Source organism: Xiphophorus hellerii, chromosome 20 (assembly GCF_003331165.1).
Source record: "Xiphophorus hellerii strain 12219 chromosome 20, Xiphophorus_hellerii-4.1, whole genome shotgun sequence".
Lineage (NCBI taxonomy): Eukaryota > Metazoa > Chordata > Actinopteri > Cyprinodontiformes > Poeciliidae > Xiphophorus > Xiphophorus hellerii.
Genome location: NC_045691.1, coordinates 68,151 through 86,080, shown reverse-complemented (window position 1 = coordinate 86,080; position 17,930 = coordinate 68,151). Strand labels below are relative to the sequence as shown.

The 17,930-nt window shown below is 37.6% G+C and overlaps 1 protein-coding gene and 1 long non-coding RNA gene across 2 annotated transcripts in view; one reads left to right on the top strand and one right to left on the bottom strand.

Annotated features, from left to right (window-relative positions):
• LOC116710338 (receptor-type tyrosine-protein phosphatase F-like) overlaps nt 1–16,923 on the bottom strand; it is a 174,559-nt gene extending 157,636 nt beyond the window's left edge. Inside the window, exons 1-4 of the mRNA XM_032549336.1 lie at nt 16,771–16,923; nt 14,466–14,611; nt 13,735–13,876; nt 2,754–2,942 (exon numbers count right to left, since the gene is read on the bottom strand). Coding sequence (XP_032405227.1) covers nt 2,754–2,942; nt 13,735–13,876; nt 14,466–14,611; nt 16,771–16,855 — 562 coding nt within the window. The 5' untranslated portion in view covers nt 16,856–16,923. The remainder of the gene's footprint in view (nt 1–2,753; nt 2,943–13,734; nt 13,877–14,465; nt 14,612–16,770) is intronic.
• On the top strand, nt 4,005–4,469 carry LOC116710607 (uncharacterized). The gene is made up of 2 exons (XR_004337107.1): nt 4,005–4,217; nt 4,419–4,469. It is a non-coding gene; the product is annotated as an uncharacterized LOC116710607 (long non-coding RNA).
• Nucleotides 16,924–17,930: the final 1,007 nt, after the last annotated feature.

The following is a 17,930-nucleotide window of genomic DNA, read 5'->3' as shown; positions in this document are numbered from 1 at the left end:
CAAATTAGGTATCAAAATAAAGATAAATTTGGGAACCTGAATATTATATTGGTGCCAAACCTTTAGAATCAGTGTATGTGACGGCCCACGTACATCAACACACGAAACAACACACGCCCAAATTGCCCCTTTTCAGCTTTCACTCTTTCTGTAAGCTAAATGTGGCTACATAGTGAAGCTAAATAAAAATGAATAACCGGAGTTTTAACACTCCTGAGCTATTTACTGTGTGCATGGTTCTAGCTGGGTCACCGGTTTAACAAATTTTGGGGAGTTTTGCGAACTGAAAACCAGACGGATCGCCCAGCTATCTGATCATGACATTTGTGCGACACTCACATGATGCGCATTAGTAGATGTGCTCAGTGGTAGTTTCTGATATAGGTGGCATGGGTAACCCTCCACGGCATCATCGTGTGGGGGATGGCATGCTGAAGTGACCGTATCTATACTGCAATAATAAATCCCGGACACTTTTTGTGAAAAACTGTACTTCCTTTGGCACTTTTTCAGATGGTCAGTAGTAGGGAATTTTCCATTAAAAAAAATTTATTTTCTGCCAGCAATATCAAAAAAGCTACTAAAGATAGCCACAAATAAATGTTTTTATCTGATGCAGCAGCCTAATTGACATCTAGGAAGGAAGTTTCAATGAATGCATAAAAAAGAAACATTTTGGTGCAAGACAAAAATTCTCTAAAATGAGATTTAAAAAAACAAAAATAAATCCTTCTTTCCTACAAGCAATATCAAGTAAACTATTGAAGATGGTGAAAAAAGAATGCCTTTTATTGAAATCTGATGAAAATACTCAATTTTGTCTATTTTCAAAAAAAAATTTCCGTCGGTCAAATTAGCTTTGGAAGTATTTCTGTGGATTAATAAATCTTTATTAAACAGTCCCAGACCCCTACAAAAATGTAGCTTGTTAAGACCACATAGCAGGCTGGGCAAAATAGCTTTTGGGCTTGGTTTCAACGTATATTTTTTTAATGTGGTGTCCCAAAAATGCCATGTCTGCTGTTAGGGTAAATATTGAAATTTATTTTCAAAATTATATTTTTTAAAGAATCTTCATTTTAAAAGTAAGCTATTCATACTGTGCATGTTCTTGTTTTGAAGTGTGATTTATATATATATTTAAAGAGTGTCATTACAAATAAGTGTCAAATTGATTTATTTTTTTAAGTAATTGGCTTTCAAAAACCCCATGATTTTCTACTCAAAGGTAGAAAAAGGCGTGATTGTGGCAAGGTACACCTACAAAATCTCAAACACCGTTTGACATAATGGGCTGAAATTTTTTCTGCTCTTTTCTGGTAATACACTTAATAGAAAAATGCATTTAGACTACTAAAAATCAAAAGGAAAAAAAAAATTGACTGCTGGTACCTACTCAAAGCTATCACCAAAGTGGTCAGGACCAGCTACAGGTAGGTCTAGCTTCAGTGGAAAAACCAGCACAGAGGAACACAGGACAGATGTGGTTAACTTAAACCAGATGTCAAACTCCAGTCGTCAAGGGCCGATGTCCTGCAGTTTTTAGATGTGCCACAGGTACAAAACACTGGAATGAAATGGCTTAATTACCTCCTCCTTGCTTAGATCAGTTCTCCAGAGCCTTGATAACCTAATTATTCTATTCAGGTGGTGCAGCAGAGGCACATCTAAAAGTTGCAGGACACCAGCCCTTGAGGACTGGAGTTTGACATCCCTGACACTGTCTTAAACCCTTATTTTGGAGTTCAGCCTCCATTTTTTTTTTTTTTTTTTACCCCTCCAGGGGGTCTTTTTGTGGGCTCTAGTGTCCCTTAAATGAAAGTAGGCTGACAGGAAAGAGGGAAGGAGACGGGGGAAGACATGCAGCAAATATCATCGGGTCCGGGAGTCGAGCCCGCGACGGCCGCGTCGAGGACTCAAGGCCTCCAAACATGGGTCGCGATAGCCCCTACGCCACACCCTGAGTTCAGCCTCCCTTGCCTCCAGTTGGGGGGAGAGGAGGAGAATTGTAACATAACCTCTATGTTTGTTTTCTTTTGATTAAATAAATTAAAAGATAAATATATCAGACTCTCATCTTCAGGACTGTTTCTGTTGTTGGGGGAAGATTTTGCTATTTTGGATTTTTCATTTTGGATTGGGACTTTAAACTTTGGGGAATATTTTCAGGACTTTGTTTTTTTGAGAACATGGGACTCTGTTGTGGACATTTTTATGATTAAAACACACTGAAATTGTGGGACAGTTATTGTTTTTGTGCTGACATCATTTGAGTGATTTAAATATAACCTTATGTTATTCTTGAGGGATTTTGGCCACTAATCTGCTATTGATCAGAATAACTATAATTATTTCTTAGTATTATGGTTTTTTTAATAAATCTATTGTTGCTAAAAATCAACAAATTCCATATTAAGTGCTTGAATATTTATTTTCTTATTAAATACATTTGTGTAACATATTTGCCTCATGTCTGAGAAAGAACCCCCTTGATGAAATTGTGAGTTCTGCTTAAAGTCAAGCTGAGTTTTACATGCTGATGCTCACATCAAATAATTCCGCAGACTTTAATTAAGTCTGCTGCTGTAATCGTTGTGTATCCTCTATTTTACCATCAGCTGTGTTGTGAGAAAGGTAGGTCTTACCACAAAGCATTTTAAAATCACTAAACACTCATCTAAGCTGTAGCTAAATTCCCTTTTTTATAAATTACAACATGAAAATGTGTGAATAAGTTGAAAAGTCTACTTCACCTGACCGCAGCTGTTTTATCCTCCCATTACTGCTGCTGATGTCCACAGGCAACATATCTTTAAACCAGAAAATCTCAGGGTCTGGGTTTCCACTGGCTGCACACAGCATCGTAGCTGTATTTGTTCGCTCCACAACCTTCAGCTGGGGTCCCATGTCAATGTTGGGGAAACCAGCAGGTATCTGGTCGTCTGTCAGAAAAACAAATCTACAATTCTATCACCTAAACCATCATTCCTTTAGCAGTATGGAAACAGAGCATACTAGTGCATTGCAAGATGGAGCAGGCTGAAGAGATTATACACTGCTCAAAAAAATAAAGGGAACACTTAAACAGGTGTTTAACACTTAAAGTGTTCCCTTTATTTTTTTGAGCAGTATATATAGAGCTAATTTCAGCAATTAAAATAAGGGACACCTTCAATGGCATGTGTCGTCCTACTCTCATGGGGTGAGACGGCCGATGCAGTGACAAGACAATATTTTATGGCAATGTTCTTTGTTAAAAAAAGTTATCCATAGAGCATACATGGAGGTGGCTTAGAATACCCCAAAGTTGTACTCCAATCAGAGTACCTTCAACACATTTTTACTGAAGTAGATTTACTTAAGGCTAAGTAGGTGTAAAAAGTATTTGGCAAAAATCTACTCAGGCATTGAGTAATTTAGCATAACTCCTGATTTAATGTTCAAAATGTGTCCCCAGACAGTCAAAAATATAAAAGTTACGTGAAAATTCTGGGATATTAAATAATATTACCAAAATATTTATAGAAATAAGGGGTTAGGCTTGGAGGCTGGCTCTAGACCAAATTTACCACAGGAGCCAGCGTAATCAGTGTTTTTTCATGGGGACACTTAAAAAAGAATGAAACAAAAAAGCAGTGCAATATTTCAACATTTGATATATCAAATGAGCCAAAGAGCCTCTTGTGTCTCCAGAGATCCAGGTTGTAGATCCTGATCTAGCAGATGGGAAGTGTGATCCTATCTCAATACAGCAGCTAAAAGTGCAGCACTATAATTTCTAATTAATTGTAAAAAATAAAGTTATGAAAGTTAAATAAATCCACCATTAAATATTAACAAAAGACATTTATTTAGTATAATTTCTTTAGTACCCCTGTGCTAATATATAATGGTACCAGCTAAAGTAATATGAATGGCAATTTAAAGAACAAATCATGCTAACAGATTAACAGTACATACGTAAATATTTCTGTGCTGCTTTGACAGCATTTTTCTTTAATAGTTTATGAATATTGTGTTAATGCCATTGTAAGTTATTTGTAATCGCAATAAGTGCGAAGGCTTTTATTTTGAAGAATTACTGTGTTGTCTGCCACGGACTTCCTGTTTGGTAATTTCCGGTTTTCTCCGTGAGCTGCAGCAAGCATGACTGAATGTGTTGTGTCTTCAGCATTTAATCCTGTGCCATCCGCGAGAAATTAAGGCGAAGCAATGCTGTAAGTGTTATTTTCTGATAACATACATGTTGTGTAAGATGTGTCAGATATTATTTTACGAAGATGTTAATGTTTAGTTATGGCGGCGGATATTCTTGTTTAACCATTTATAGTGGATTGCATATAACTGCAGAGTTTATGTATGTACTGTAAGTTTCTTCGGACACATAACTAAGTTTGTATTGTTTGTTCTGTTTACAGTTTTCACCCAGCTTATGATACGTGGAAGTCGACAGTAAATGCTCAATCTTGCTACACGTCTCCCTCTCATCAATTTGCTGTGGTTTACCTTGGTGTTTAGTCGGAGTTGTTACACTTTTGATGAGAACACTACAATTTCCTACTTTAAAACGGTTTGTTAGGACTTTCTGTGTGTTTTATTTAGAAATTATATATTTCATGAACTCAGTGTTAGTGGTCATTTAATGTGTTATTTCACTATTGTTTTATTAATGTGGTTTACCAGCTTGGACACCTGACTTCTTATTAATGGAGAAAATCATGCCAAGCAAAAATGCACCAGACACAGACCTGCAGCCCATGGGCATTTCTAGATGGGGGCCAACTGGGGTACAGAAGAAATTATAATTAAAGCTGCAAGCAGCCTCGGGCGGCCCTCGCAGCAAGCGCCGCTCCGGCCTATTGGCCACCGCGGGGGTTCCAGCCACCGCAGAAGCTCTCGCACGGTTTCCAGAGCCGCAGCCCGCTCGCCACCGCAGAAGCTCTGCCGCAGTTTCCAGCACCGCCGCCCGCCAGCCACCGCAGAAGCTGTCGCGCATTTTCCCCGCCCGTCCACCGGGCGACACGCGTGAATGCGTTCGGCAGCGCTCCCCGACGACTCTCAAAAAATCTGGTGCAGATCGGTTGATGCATCGAGGAAATACAGCCGATGTATCAACTTAGGGGGTGCAGTGGAGTCAAATTACATTTCAAACCCCTTGGGCTCTTTAGAGGTGAACAAAGGTCATAAATATCCAGTTTGGCGCCAATCGGATGATCCATGTGTGATTTAGAGCCAAACGTATGCATATGGCGAGGGAATGAGATTCGCCATTTGGCCACGCCCACACGGTTCAGCCAGCAGCGAGCATTGACAGAGCTCATCATCCGAATCATCTGCATTAGGTCAAGAGAGCCATAAACAGAGCTTTCCAAGGAAAAATACGGCACTTCCTGTTCTGAGGGGGCGGGGCTTAGATGACGTCATAATATGATGACGTAGGATCGTCCGGCATCCCACCAGGAACACTCAGGCCAATTTTGGTGCAGCTCGGTCAAAAAATGTGGAATCCAGAGGCAAACGTATACCAACGGCGTTGCCGCCATTGAATACTCTTGGCACTTTAAAGCAAGTGAGACCAACTTCCTGTATGTCATTCAACACAGAATCACTTTGATTAGGTCAAGAGAGCCATAGATGGAACTTTACAAATTAAAAAAATAGCATTTCCTGTTCTGAGGGTGCGGGGCTTAGATGACATCATAATATGATGACATAGAATTTTCAGGCATCACACCAGGATCACTCAGGCCAAGTTTGGTGCAGCTCGGTCGAAACATGTGGAATCTAGAAGCAAACGTATAGCATCGGCGTTACAGGTCACTTCGCCACGCCGCCACGCCCAGCTGCTATGTCAAAGCCGGTCGGGGTTGGAATCCACAACGCACCAACATGTCTTCTGTCTCTGGACACAGTTTCATGTTGATTAGGTTAAAGGGCTAAGATAGCGACCGTTCACAGTAAAACATGACACTTCCTGTTCTCAGGGGCGTGGCTTAAGTGATGTCATCATTTCACCACAGGGTATTTTAGGACACCCGATGACGATCAATCACTGAAAGTTTGGTCCCTCTATGTGTTTTTGTATAGGAAATATAAGAGTTTCGTGTTTCATGGCGAGTAGGTGAACTTTGACCCCTGGTAACCCCCCTTCAACATGCTCCAAAACTCACCAATTTGATAACTTTAAATCAGACATGCCTTATGATCAGACTGACCGAGTTTGAAGCCGATCAATCAAAATCCGTAGGAGGAGTTCGATCAAATACGAAGGCTGTAAACGTCAAAATCGGTGTCAAAATGGGACCTTCAATCCAAAATGGCCGACTTCCTGTGATAGTTGGCTTATAACATTAAATGTAAGTTCTGAGTCTTTTGGTGAGCTCTACAAGTTTACCAAATTTCATGTCTCTACGATGAAGTACGTTCATACCATTGTGTCGACAGAAAATTGCTAGTTGGCGCCGTTGAGCAATTTTTTTTGCGATTTTTGTGACAACCTTAAAATTCAAAATTTTTAAATTTTCTAGTCGCGACCGCCAAGTTTGGTGAGTTTTTGAATATGATAAAGCCCCCAAAAAGGCGCCTCTTTGGGGGGGCAGAATCGTAATAATAAGAAACAGTACAGATACAATAGGCCTTCGCAGCGCTTTGCTGCTCGGGCCTAATAAATAAATGTCTCTTTTTAATATTCAGTGGTAGATTTTTTTTAACCTTCACAATTTTACTTTAACAATTACAAGAAATACAAAATTATAGTGCTGCACTTTCATCCGCTGTATTGAAATAGGATCACATTTTCATCTGCTAGATCAGGATCTGCAGCCTGGATCTCTGGAGATGCAAGTGGTTCTTTGGCTCACAATATCAAATGATGAAATATATTGCTTAGTGTTTTTGTTTCATTATTTTTTAAGTGCTCTCCACAGAAAAACATTGATTACGCTGGCCCCTGTGGTAAATTTGGTCTAGAAACAGCCTCCACACCTAACTCCTTATTTGTATCAGTATTTTGGTAATATTCTTTAAAATACCAAAATCTTCACATAACTTTTATATTTTTGGCAATCTGAGGACACATTTTGAATATTAAATCAGGTGTTATGATCAGTTTACTCAGCACTTGAGTAGATTTTTATCAAATACCAAATAGTTAAAGCTTAAGTAAATCTACGCAAGTAAAAACAGGTTGAAGTTATGCTACTCTGATTGAAGTACAAGATAAGATAAAATAATTTTATTAGTCTCCCATAGGAGAAATTTGTCTTGGAAGCAGGGGCAAATCTGCAATACAACAATACAAGCTCATCCAAAGGACAGTAACCATAAATAAATATTCAAAAACAAAAAAATACATAAACGCACAAATGTCAGATCGGCAGTACATCCCCATAACCACTTCCATTCATATACATCCTCTACATGCTACTCTTGGTCATCGTCTGGACCTCCTGATAAACGCTAGTCTGCCGTTTATCAGGTTAATGGAGAGTGGTACAGATGAATGTTTCAGACAGTTATATTTGCACCGGGGGACCCTGAACCTTCTCCCAGAATTCATAAGAACATATTCTGATGCAATGTGACCCATCTGACAAGATGTTCTGAGTTTACCTGATGATAGCCTGATCAGAGAGAGGATAGATCCGGAGTGTTGATGATCTTACTTGCCATCTTCACCAGACTTTGAATTTAAATTTTTAATAGTAAGATTTCCAAACCAACCAGTAATGCCATCTCAGAACAGACTCTTCAGTTGCCCTATAAAAAAACCAGCATTATCGTTTTAGAAATACCACACAATTGAAGTCGTCTAAGAAAATAGAGACGCTGGTGAACCTTTGCACATAAATTTGTCACATGTGTGCGCCAACTCACACATGTTGCCGCACACATAGATCATCATCTATGTACAAACCTAAATATTTAAAAGATGTGACCTGTTTGATGGAGCAGCCATGATGGCTATGGGACTCCGGTCACTGATTGATTTAGGATCCAGAAATAATTCAACAGTTTTTGAGGAATTTATCTGTGGCTTATGAGAGTCGCACCATAAAACAAACTTATCTACAATTTTGGGGTATTCTAACCAACCTTTATGTATGAACGATTGTTCTCTGAATCACCTTTCTTTTAACCCATTTAATCCCCAATTTTTCCCAGACATGAAAATATTAAAATCAGATGTTATAATCAGATGCTATAAATGTTATTTATAGCCCTTTGGCTATAAAGGGGCTATCAAGGGGAACTAATTTAAAAAATTGTGGAAAAATACAGTACAGACCAAAAGTTTGGACACACCTTCTAATTCAATGGGTTTTCTTTATTTTCATGACTATTTATAAGGCAAGAAATCCCACTTATTAACCTGACAGGGCACACCTATGAAGTGAAAACCATTTCAGGTGACTACCTCTTGAAGCTCATCAAGAAAATGCAGAGTGTGTGCAAAGCAGTAATCACAGCAAAAGGTCGCTACTTTGAAGAAACTAGAATATAAGGGGTATTTTCAGTTGTTTTACACTTTTTTGTTTAGTGCATATTTCCACATGTGTTATTCATAGTTTTGATGCCTTCAGTGTGAATCTACAATGTCATGAAAATAAAAGAAACTCATTGAATTAAAAGGTGTGTCCAAACTTTTGGTCTGTACTGTACATAAAAAAGTGTATTTTATGATCGGTCACAATTGTGACCGGTGAGATAATATGGTGTTCTTACTACCACCTCTGACTACCACCAGCAGGCATGGCGGGTGAATTGTCCTCTTGATTAAGGCCACAACGACTGACACAGACAAAGTGGGGGTTCCAGCAGGCAACCCACCAGTTACAAGATAAACTCCAACCTCCTAAGCTACAATCATCCTATTTTCAAGTGTGATTTTGAGATGGGCCACCACCACTTCTTGGACCTGGTCATGACTCTGTACCTTCAGGGGTTTAGGTCATGAAGGTCTACACCTCTCATGTGCTCATTGATCTTTTTGACATCTCTGTATAGCTCAGTCTCTATAGTTCTTTCTCATCTTTGTTTCTACTAGGAAAATATTGTTTTCTTTCTAGTGGACCAGCGGTTTCTCATCTTGTGTCAGAGCCTCATTTGAGTCCTCTTTATTTTTAAAGGGTACATCAAAGACACAGTTGTCACTTTAAAGATGATGTACACCAAAAATCTTTGTCATATGTTTATTTAAACACACATTACTAGCCTCTTCTTTGGGAGGTTTCTGGCAGTCTTTCTCTCGCCAAGGTGCAACCAAGATATAAACAGCTCTTGTCATGTGATAATTTACTCTAAACATGTGATACTGCATAAGTATTATCCAAACACTCTAAACTTTCAATATTTGCTTAACACTTCTGCAGCTGAACAGAAACAAAACTGAAGTTATTATTTTTGGACCTAAAGAGGAACGATCTAGAGTCAATGCACAGCTTCAGTTATTACAACAAAAAACCAGCGATCAGGCCCGAAACCTGGGAGTAGTGATAGACTCTGACCTGAACCTACAGAGCCACATAAAGACAGTCACAAAGTCGGCCTTCTATCTCCTGAAGAACATTTCCAGGATTAAAGGACTTAATGTCTCAGCCAGATCTAGAGAAAGTATTGATTATTGCAACAGTGTCTTCACAGGTCTGTCCAACAAATCAATCAAACAGCTGCAGCTGATCCAGAATGCTGCTGCTTGCGTTCTCACTAAAACCAGGAAGATAGAGCACATAACACCAGTTTTAAAGTCCCTACACTGGCTCCCTGTAGCTCAAAGAATGGACTTTAAAATACTGTTGTTAGTTTACAAATCACTAAATGGCTTAGCACCACAATACATTAAAGATCTGCTGTTGTTGTATCAACCTTCCAGACCTCTCAGGTCTTCCAGTTCTGGTCTGCTCTGCATCCCCAGAACCAGAACCAAACGAGGAGAAGCAGCTTTCAGCATCTATGCACCACAAATTTGGAACAAACTTCCAGAAAACTGTAAAACAGCTGAAACACCGACTTCTTTTAAATCTCGACTAAAAACCCACCTGTTTAGGATTGTATTTGAAATGTAATCAATTACAAACTTACTGATGGAACTTGACTTAATGTCGTGTTTTGATTGTTGATTCTATCTTGCATTGTGTTTCTGTGTTTGTAATGATGTAAAGCACTTTGAAATGCCTTGCTGCTGAAATGTGCTATACAAATAAAATTTGATTGATTGATTGAACATTAACTGAAAATTTTATCAGTAAACCTTTTGGAGTCCTTGAAAGTGAAATAAATTTCTTGGTCACTATTGTGACCGGTGGGTTTAAATGGGTTAACAACAAACACTGTCATAAAATATTGTCTGTCACTGCAGCGGCCATCCCACCCCATGAGAGTAGGGTATATATATATAATATTTCCAGTATTTGCTCAACTAGCTTGACTCACATGAGCTTAAATAGGGTGGTGTTCGTAAAATGGCAAAGAATTCTGGTTACTTAAAGCAAAGAAATCTCCTGTTCAAAGAAGATCGTTCGGTGGAAGACTGCGAGAAACGGAGCCGGCTGTAGCCAATAATCCAACAAGCCCACAAGGATAAGAAGATCGTTTACTTTGTAGGAGGATGAGCTTTTGTGGATGACAAGGAAATTGAATAACTGTTTTGTCTGATCCCATTCAACCTATTATGGAGGAAAAGTTCTATGTTCCCAGTTAAATTTGACTAAAACTCAGACACTTGTTTGTTTGTTTTTTTTACTATGTTAAAGTTCTTCTCATTTAATGCTCAAGGACTGAGGGATAGTGATAGTGATATCCCTCAGTCACTTTTCACTAGTGAAAAGAATAGCTTTATTTCTGTTTGCAAAAACTTGTGGTGCTGATTTTTGTTTGCTTCAAGTGACTCATTCCATTGATCGTAACTATAAACTTTGGAAAGCTCAGTGGATTTGTGGATGGCCCATGGAATTCACCATGCATCAGGTACATTAACTTTGAAACACAAAATTAATAACAGCATCATCTTCACCGAAGCCAACCCAGCTGGACACTATATTCTCTCAGTTATCAAATGTGATAATTCTCTCTTTCATATTGGTAACATTCATGGTTATAACGACGCAAAGGAAAATGTCAGGCTGTTTGAAACTTTGAACTCCAGTATTGATGCTCTTGTTAAAATTTTTTATTATACTAAGATAATTTTAGGAGGAGATTTCAACATTTCTGTGAATGATGAGGTTGACCGTTGGCCTAGCAGGCCAAGAATAAATTCTAATTGTTGACTTTATGAATGAACGAAGATTAATAGATATTTGGAGGGTAAATAATCCAAACACAAAAAACTTTACATGGAAAAAGAAAGCTGGTTCGCAACACTCAAGAATCGATTTTTGACTAATATCTGAGTCTTTACAAGATTCAAATTGCAAAGCTGAGATTATTCAAGCACCTCTTACTGATCATAAAGGCATTTTGTTACAGGTTTGTATTTCCCCTGATAGAACTACTAAAAGGAACCCTGCATAATGGAAGATGATGCAAATTTGTCTTCTTAACGACAAATTTGTCTGTTTAACAATTAAAAACAAAATTGCAGGGCTCTTTAAACTAGCACAATCTGAAAATAACTATGGGCGATACTGGGAGCTTTTAAAATATGAGTTAAGAAAGATCTTAAGTAAAGCTGGGGTAAACAGAATAAAAAAATAGCATAAAGGAGGAAACCTACTTGGTCTCTGAGTTGATTTCATTATCCTCTACTCTTCCTGAAAATCTATCTGAGCAACAGAGAGCCAAGTTACAAACCCTTCAGCTTAAACTTGATCAAATTTATATTAAAAAAGCAAAAGGAGCTTTTATACGTTCACGGGCCAAATGGTTAGAAGAGGGAGAACAAAACTCTAGCTACTTCTTCAAACTTGAAAAGCAAAGACAAACAAAACATGGTATTACTAAACTTAATTCAAGTGGCACAATCATTGATGACCCCAAAATGATTGACAATATATGTGAAACTTATTATAAATCATTGTATGTGTCTAGACATTCTCCTGAGGAACATGATTATTTCTTTAACTCCTTAAGTGGCTCAGAAATAATTTGCGACCAAAACAAAATATTATGTGACTCTCCAATCACGCCTGATGAAATTAAAGAAGCTATTAATAGTCTTAAATTAAATAAATCCCCTGGAACAGATGGGCTTACATCAGAACTTTATAAGACATTCTCAGAAGAACTCACTCCATTTTTACATTCTGTATTTATTGAAAGCATTAATAATGAAAGACTCCCCCCCATCACTTTCTCAAAGTTTAATTACCCTAATCCCAAAACCTCAGAAGGATGCATTAATTTTGGATAATTGGCATCCTATTTCTTTACTAAACAGTGATTACAAAATTTTAGCCAGTTGTTTGGCAAAAAAAAATAAAACAGTTCTTAGTGGTATTATAAAGGAATCTCAGAACGGCTTTATGGCTGGAAGGCATATTATTGATAATATAAGATTGGTTCTTGATATCTTAGACTATCCAGAAATGGTTTCAGCTACCAGCGTTATTTTATTTTTAGATTTTCAAAAGGCTTTTGACTCGATAGAACATGAATTCATCTTCAAAACCCTCAGCTTATTTGGCTTTGGAGAGATTTTTCAACAATCAATCCGCACTCTTTATGCTTAATAAAATAGCTCAATAAAATTACCCCATGGAACTACCAAAAGATTTAAACTAGAACGTGGGATTCATCAGGGATGCCCTGTATCACCATTTTTGTTTCTTCTCCCTATGCAAATTCTAGCTACTTTTATTAAAAATAGAGATCTCAAAGGCATCCCAGTTGCAGGAAAAACTATACTCTTGAGTCAACTAGCTGATGATACAACTTTATTCTTACAAGATAAGTTTCAAATTGATGTTGCACTTAAACTTTTAAATACATTTTCTGATCTTAAACTTAACTCATCTAAATGTGAACTTCTCCCAATCAATAGTTGTAATAAATTATCTTTGTCAGGAATTCCTGAGAAGTCTGAAGTTAAATATCTTGGGGTAACTATAGTTAAAGAGCAAACAGCAAGAATTAACAAAACTTTGATCCAATTATTCCCTCTTGCCAACAAAGATTTAATCTATAGTTACAGAGAGACCTGACTGTCACTGGTCGAGTCCTGCTGACCAAAACTGAAGGTCTTTCTCGTCTTGTCTATGCCAGTTCAGCTCTTAATGTCCCAAACAGCCTTTGCACTAAAATTGATCAAATACTCTTTGATTTCATTTGGGAAAAAAGCCCATCTAATTAAGAAGAATGTCATGATCAATAGACTAAGTTCAGGTGGTATCAGTGTTCTTGGACTTTAATACCCTACATTCTACATTCAAAGTTAGGCTTCCATAAACAACTACTTTTATCCTGAACATTGGTTTATAAACATAACTTTCCCCCTCATAACTGTTTTATTTGGAATAACCAAAATATTTGCTTCAAGCATAAATCCCTATTTCTTAAGAACTGGGTGGATAATGATATTCCGTCTGTAAAACAATTGTTTAATGAGGATGATCAACTGTTTAATTATAGTGAATTTATTTGTAAATATAACTTTCCCGTGACCCCTAAAGAATTTGCTGTTGTTTTTGATGCTATTCCAGCAGGTTTGAAATTTCTTATATCAACCTCAGGTAGAGCCCATGTCCAATATCCCAGATTTCCATATATATACATATAATAGCCAGCAACAGATCTTACCCTCTAAGACAATAAGCTTGGCAGGTGCAGCGATTGCTCCAACACTGTTGCTGGCTGTGCATTCATAGATGGCCTCATCACGGTTGGTTTTCAACGGCTGGATACGCAGCACTGAGCCTGACTTGTCATCAAACTCTTTGACCTGGCCAGAGAAAAAAAGGATCACTGTGAGATTTCTGACTCACTTTATTTCAGTCAACCTACTAAAGACTTTTGACACTGATAGGAAATGTATACAAAACCCTGGTTTTACAATCCATTAATCCAGAGATCCAAAAGTTTTTCGCAACCAAGATGCAAAATCTGGTGAGTTGTCTTCCGATTTTTGATTCTCAATTTAAAAAAATTTGCATGGTCTTGTACAATCTTGAACAAAGACCCTACTGGCCTCTGAGGTCATTATATCTCAATGCCATAGTGTATTTTTCAGATATGATAGAATGGGGCATTTCCATCGTGAACGTGCAACCAACAATTGTGTGATGCCATCATTTTGAAGTGGACTGAGGAATGTTCTAACACTTTGTGGAATCTATGCCACTAAGAATTAAACCAGTCTTTACAGCAAAACAGGATCCAACTTGGTATTAGTAAGGTGAACCTATTGAAATGGCTATGAAGTATATGTGAAAAATGCCTTTTTTAGACCAAAGCATCTTGTATTTTTTTATCCTTATCAAAAATGTTTAGTCAGGCTTGGTTAGGCCTAAGGTTAACCAAGCTTGTCATACCTCGAAGCGCTGAGAGTTGACTTTCTTCCCTTCTTTCTTCCAGGTAATAAGAGGTTTAGGGTCGCCTGTAGCCTGACAAATGAATGAAGCAACACCTCCATAAATCCCTGTCTGATCATCTGGGGACTTGATGAAATTGGGTATACCTACATGAAAGACAAACATCGTAACAATGAGAACATGAAATGTGGATCAGGAGATAGAAGTGGATAGAGATTTGTATTTAGATCCCTGACATAGATACATCTACAGACGTGCTAAAAATATTTTTGAAAGAAAAGCAACTTGATCTTTGAAAAAGCTTTTTTCATACTCACATCTCTTCAAACATAAGATAGATAGATGTTGCTATCAATTAAGAAACTAAAAGACAATTCAGTGTTCAAAGATAATGACACTAGAATGCATTAGAATTCAGGATTAAAAAATATATTTTTAATGTTTCAATGGTGTATGATGTTATTAAGAAGGTTTCCAGGCATGGGACTGTCAAGAACCTTTCTGAACATGGGGAAAAGAGAAAAAATGATGACAGAAGTCTTCGACGGTTGGTGCAAATGGTGGAAAAAACACCACGTCTAACATCTAAAGACCTGGAGACCAACCTGGAGCAGCCTGGTGGAATTGTTTCAACAAGTACCACACGCTGCACACTACACATCCGCTTTATGGGCGGAGGCCAAGAAAGGCGGAGGCTGAAGAAAAAACATAAAAAAGAATGATTGATCTTTGCAAAAGAGAACCTGGACAAACCTCAAGAAGTGTGGGAGAAAGTACCATCTGAGAAATGGAACAAGCTTATAGATGGTGTTAGAAAAATTATTCTCCAGGTTCATTTACTTATGAGTTTATTTTACGAGTTATGTTTTCATATTATTCTTTTTATATTATTATTCTCATATTATTATTCTGTTTTATGTTTACTTAACTTCTCTCTTTTGTAGTACTTTATTAATCTTTTGTAGTACTTTATTAGTCTTTTGTAGTACATTATTAACTTTGTTTAGGATGTTTGCCTGGCAGCTAAAAACGTTAAAACATTCATGTGTTATTAGCTTCATGTGAAACTGATTCATGCCCTTGTAAGGGCATGTCCACAGAAGGTTCCAGAATATAAAGATTGTTGGTCAATTTTCTGTGTGACTGTGTGAAGAAGCCCTTTTTCTATACATAATAAAGAGGAATGCAGACAAAAGATCTAGCAGAGTTGATTCCAGACAGTGTTTGACAGCGATTTTTCGCGTCTGTTTTCAACTCTCCTGTTCTGCAGAAAAGTAATCTTTGTCTCTGATTCTTTGATTCTTTGCAGGTTAGGACATAAAATAAACCTATCAGATGGATATAAGAAACATCTGGAGGCTGTCATTGCTGCCAAAGAGTGTGCAACCAAATATTAAGGAGTGGTGTCAATATTGGTGCACATGCTGGTTTTCTGTTTTGTCCTTTGGAATTTAAATATCTATGTTGAAATAACAATTGTCTTAAATTACTTTGGATGTCCAACTGAAAGATCCTGCTGATAAACATTTTGAACATTTCCATTTATTTCTGAAGATATTCATTCAATCCAACTGAAACATGAAAGGGTTCTTTTCCTACTGCTCTTTATACCTCTGTCTGCTCATGTGGTTAGGAAGTCTGGCAGAGAGGCAATGGAGTTTGGGATACAAACTTGAAGCCATGTCTAAGTTTACTTAGACATGGCTTCTAAGTAATGTCTCAGCACATTACTGAGACATGGCTCAGTAATATGAGTCATTACTGAGTCCTTTTCAGGGCTTGAAGTTCATCCATCTAGTTAGCTAATGATCTCACGTCTATCTCACGATAGATGGTAGAGATGGTTTGAATTTCCTCCTTCTCTCTCTCCTCTTTGCAGGAGAAAAGAGGAGTTGAAAAGAGCTCCCACTCCACGATGACTCCTTTTCAACTCCTCAGGATTTGAAAAGGCCAGGATTTCTGGCTTCAGCTGTGGTGTTACTTCAACTTTTGCGACATTAATCAGCTGCCCCCTGTTATAAACCACCCTGTTGCTAAGGCTGAGTATCATAACAAGATAGCAAACATATGAAAAATATTGCCCAAAATATGTCCAACCACACAGTATCCAAATAAGAAGGAACAGTTGTCCAAAAAAGCTATTTTCTTCCAAAAAGACAGGAATGAAAGTTTGAAAAATCTCAATGAAAGCACAGAGGTACTAACCCTAACCTTGAGCGGCAGAATTCTAGAATTCAAAATCTAAAACCTGATTTTGATAACTAACTTAAAACATATAAAGTTATATATAATGCTTAGTACTTACTCAATGTGCCAGAAGGCAGAAGGAACTTAGCGAGGAGCAAGAAATGAACCATCTTGTGGAAAGATGACATCCCTCTAAGATCCATGTCCTGACAGTTGGTACTCCCTCTGTAGGTCCTGATCCTGCCCTTATTCTCTCATGCAGTCCCAACAGAACACCTACATATAAATTAGAGCTTAGTTATTCATACAGTTTCAACAAGCTGTGGACAAAAGACAACACTGACTGTGAGGAATCTTAAGTTAATCTTGCCAAAACAATCATTTTGACAGCGCATAAAGTAAATTCTACTGTAAGCAAAACAAAGTAGTTTAGAATATTATGTTTCTATTTTACCGTACTTTAACTAATACAATAAATGCTGGCAACTGTGGCTGCCAGTAAAATATGGTAACATTCTGGCAACCACAGCTGCCGATATTTTACCGTCTTTCCTAAAATATAGTAAAATACAGACAGGTGTGGTTTTACCGTAGGGCCATACTGTCTGAGGCATTATGTTATAATATTTTGGGATCTGTCACTTCAACGGTTCAGAACTGTAAACTTTTTATGGCAGCTTACTATAAAAACAACACGTACACCATAAACATTAGTCTACAAAAGTGAAAACACGGCAGGTCAGTATGAAATATTATGACATTTTGTTGTAAAAGTCAACTTTATGGTAAATTACTGGTAGTTGTTAGAAGACTTTTACCATAACAATTACAGTACAACACACATAGCAATATAGTTTGTCAGCATTTCAATATGGAAAATTAAAGAAAATAAGTCCAAATTAAACAAACATACAGACTATGAATAATTCACTTAACAAAACAATTTCTATTTAAACATTTAGTTAAAAAAAAGAACTAATTCTACTTCCTGTGCAGTTTCCTCACAGTATTACTGAGATCTGAAAATATAGCATGGGCTATTTAAAAATAAAAATATACATATAAAAAAAATAAAATAAAAAGCCCAAAGACGAAACATGGGTCTGCTCTCCCATGGGCCCATCACCTATGAGAGGGGCCAAAGGGGTTGGGTGCAATGTGAGATGTGTGGCGGCCGAGAAAGTGGGCCTTGGCGGTCTGATCCTCGGTTGTAGAAGCCTCTCTGGTGGGGAAGGAGCTGGAGTTAGTGTGTTAGGTTGAGAGGTTCCGGCTAGAAAT